General features: G+C 60.4%; 1 protein-coding gene across 1 annotated transcript in view; it reads left to right on the top strand.

Annotated features, from left to right (window-relative positions):
• ESPN (espin) overlaps positions 1 to 2,069 on the top strand; it is a gene marked incomplete at its 5' end in the record, with an annotated part of 37,681 nt that overhangs the window by 31,402 nt on the left and 4,210 nt on the right. Inside the window, 2 exons of the mRNA XM_011938309.1 lie at positions 1,585 to 1,664; positions 1,762 to 1,773. Coding sequence (XP_011793699.1) covers positions 1,585 to 1,664; positions 1,762 to 1,773 — 92 coding nt within the window. The remainder of the gene's footprint in view (positions 1 to 1,584; positions 1,665 to 1,761; positions 1,774 to 2,069) is intronic.

The following is a 2,069-nucleotide window of genomic DNA, read 5'->3' as shown; positions in this document are numbered from 1 at the left end:
CCCCAGCACTTCCTGCCGCCCCTGGACAGCGGCGCACCCCCGCGCTACGACAGCCTCACGCTGGACCTCTTCATGCTCGGCTACTTCCAGCTACTCGAGATGGGCCTGAGCCGCGAGGAGCGCAAGTTCCGCCACCTACTGTGCTACGAGATGTTCGACCGGCTGGGCAGCCACCCGTGGGAGCGCATCCGCCTCTTCCACCGCGTGGTGCTGGAGGAGGTGGAGGCCGGCCGGCGCGGCTGGAGCGACGGCTTCGAGGACCTCAGGCACCGGTTCTTCGGAAATGGCCTGGAGGCTGAGCCAGCCCCAGAAGAACAGGCGAAGAAAAAGGAAGAGAAAGAACACGAGCTGACCGAAGAGGCCGCTCCAGTTCAGACGGGGGTCCTGCCCGAGGGGCAGCCCGAGGCCCTGGCCCCTGCGCCGCAGCCGCCGCCCCCGCCTGCTGCGCCTCCCCCGACCTCAGACTTTCCTGGGTCCGAAGACCCCGCCGAAGACCCTTTGGAACTGGTATCTGAGATGGGCGAGTTCAGCAACGAGGACATCTGCCGCTACATCGACCGCAGCTTCTCCTTCTGGAAGGAGAAGGAGGCAGAGCTGTTTGACATCTGAGCAGCGGAATTCGGAATTCGCAGTTCACCCTCCAGCGTCTTAACATGGGCCTGGACGCCTGTCTGACGCCCTCCAGAGGCCAGAAGCAGCAGGAAGACCCCAGGACTGTGGCCTTGAGCAGCCCGGAGGGCCCAGGACCAGGCTGCCTCAGCCTCTGAGGTCCCATCGTGGCAGACTGTGGGGCGTTGGTCGCATAGGCAGGGCACGCACAGAACAAACCAGGTGTCCCCCTCTGGCCCCGTGGCATTGCTGGGGTTTGTGTGGAGCCAGGCAGCATAAGCCTCTCTGAGTGAGGGGCTGCGGCTCCCCCTTGTGGCAGTGTGGCCTGCTCTCTGGTTTTCCACTGGAGTTCACAGCTACCTCCTTGGCTGAGGTCAAGGGAGCCACGTGTGCAGTGTTCCGTGTGAAGTGTGCCGTGTACAGACCCTTTCTCCTCTGTAACATTCGATAAATAAAACTCTTTGCTGTAAACTGCCTACGTTGGCCACCACACCTGCCGATGTCATTGCAGCCCCACGAATGTACAGCACATGTCCACTCTTTTGGGAAGAGAGCAACCATGGGCTGAAGGTCCTTCGCAGGGGAGCCAGGGGCAGCCCGAGTCTCCCTGAGCCAAGAGGCTGGGTGGGGGCCGACATCTGCATCTGCCCAGAGGTCTTGGGCCTGTGGCCATTGGCCACCTGCCCCTGTGGGGAATCAGGCTCAGGACCTCTGGGTCCCAGCTACTTATTCTCTGCTTCTGTCCCACTCAACTCTGATCTCTCTAGTGTCTCCTGTAGGACACAAGGGTCTGGGTTACTAGGGGAAAGGAGGCCAGCTCTGAGGGGCTGAGACCAGGCACTTCATCCACTTGTCCCACAGAAGTTCATGAAATGGGTACCTTCCTGTGACCCTGACTCCTTCAGGTCCCCAGGTTGAGGGTGCCCCCTATCTCCCAGCCCCTGCAGGCCCTGAAGCTTTGTGGTTGTGTTTCAGGAGGAGGAGGAGGAGGCCCGGCTGGCCAGCATGCCTGCCTGGAGGCGGGACCTCCTGCGGAAGAAGCTGGAAGAAGAGAGGTGAGCTGGGGGTCAGGCAGAGGCTGGCCTGGCAGGGTGTCTTGACTGCGTCCCTGAGGTGGAGGGACCAAGTGACACTGTCTCTTTTTCCTTCCAGGGAGCAGAAGCGGTGAGTGCAGGGCTGGCCCCAACCTGCCACCCTTACCCCCACCCAAGTCACAGAGGGTCATCCCTTCATCCAGGCCAATTTGAGTGCATCCTCCTGTCTCTTAGCCCTTGTACAAAGCCTCTTTCCTCCTTATAATGCCCCAGCCCGCTGTCCCCCAGAATCTCTCTCTCATGCTCTGATAACTTTGCTCCCAGTTATTCCGTCCCTGCCTCCTATTAACATGGCCTTTTCTTCCCTTCAGTTAACCTAACCCCAGTATCAATCACCTTGATTGGCCCTCAGAATGTATTTTCTGC

Source organism: Colobus angolensis, unplaced genomic scaffold (genome assembly GCF_000951035.1).
Source record: "Colobus angolensis palliatus isolate OR3802 unplaced genomic scaffold, Cang.pa_1.0 Scaffold170, whole genome shotgun sequence".
NCBI classification, from domain to species: Eukaryota; Metazoa; Chordata; class Mammalia; order Primates; family Cercopithecidae; genus Colobus; species Colobus angolensis.
Note: the sequence above shows the minus strand (reverse complement) of the source record. Positions and strands in the feature narration are given on the sequence as shown.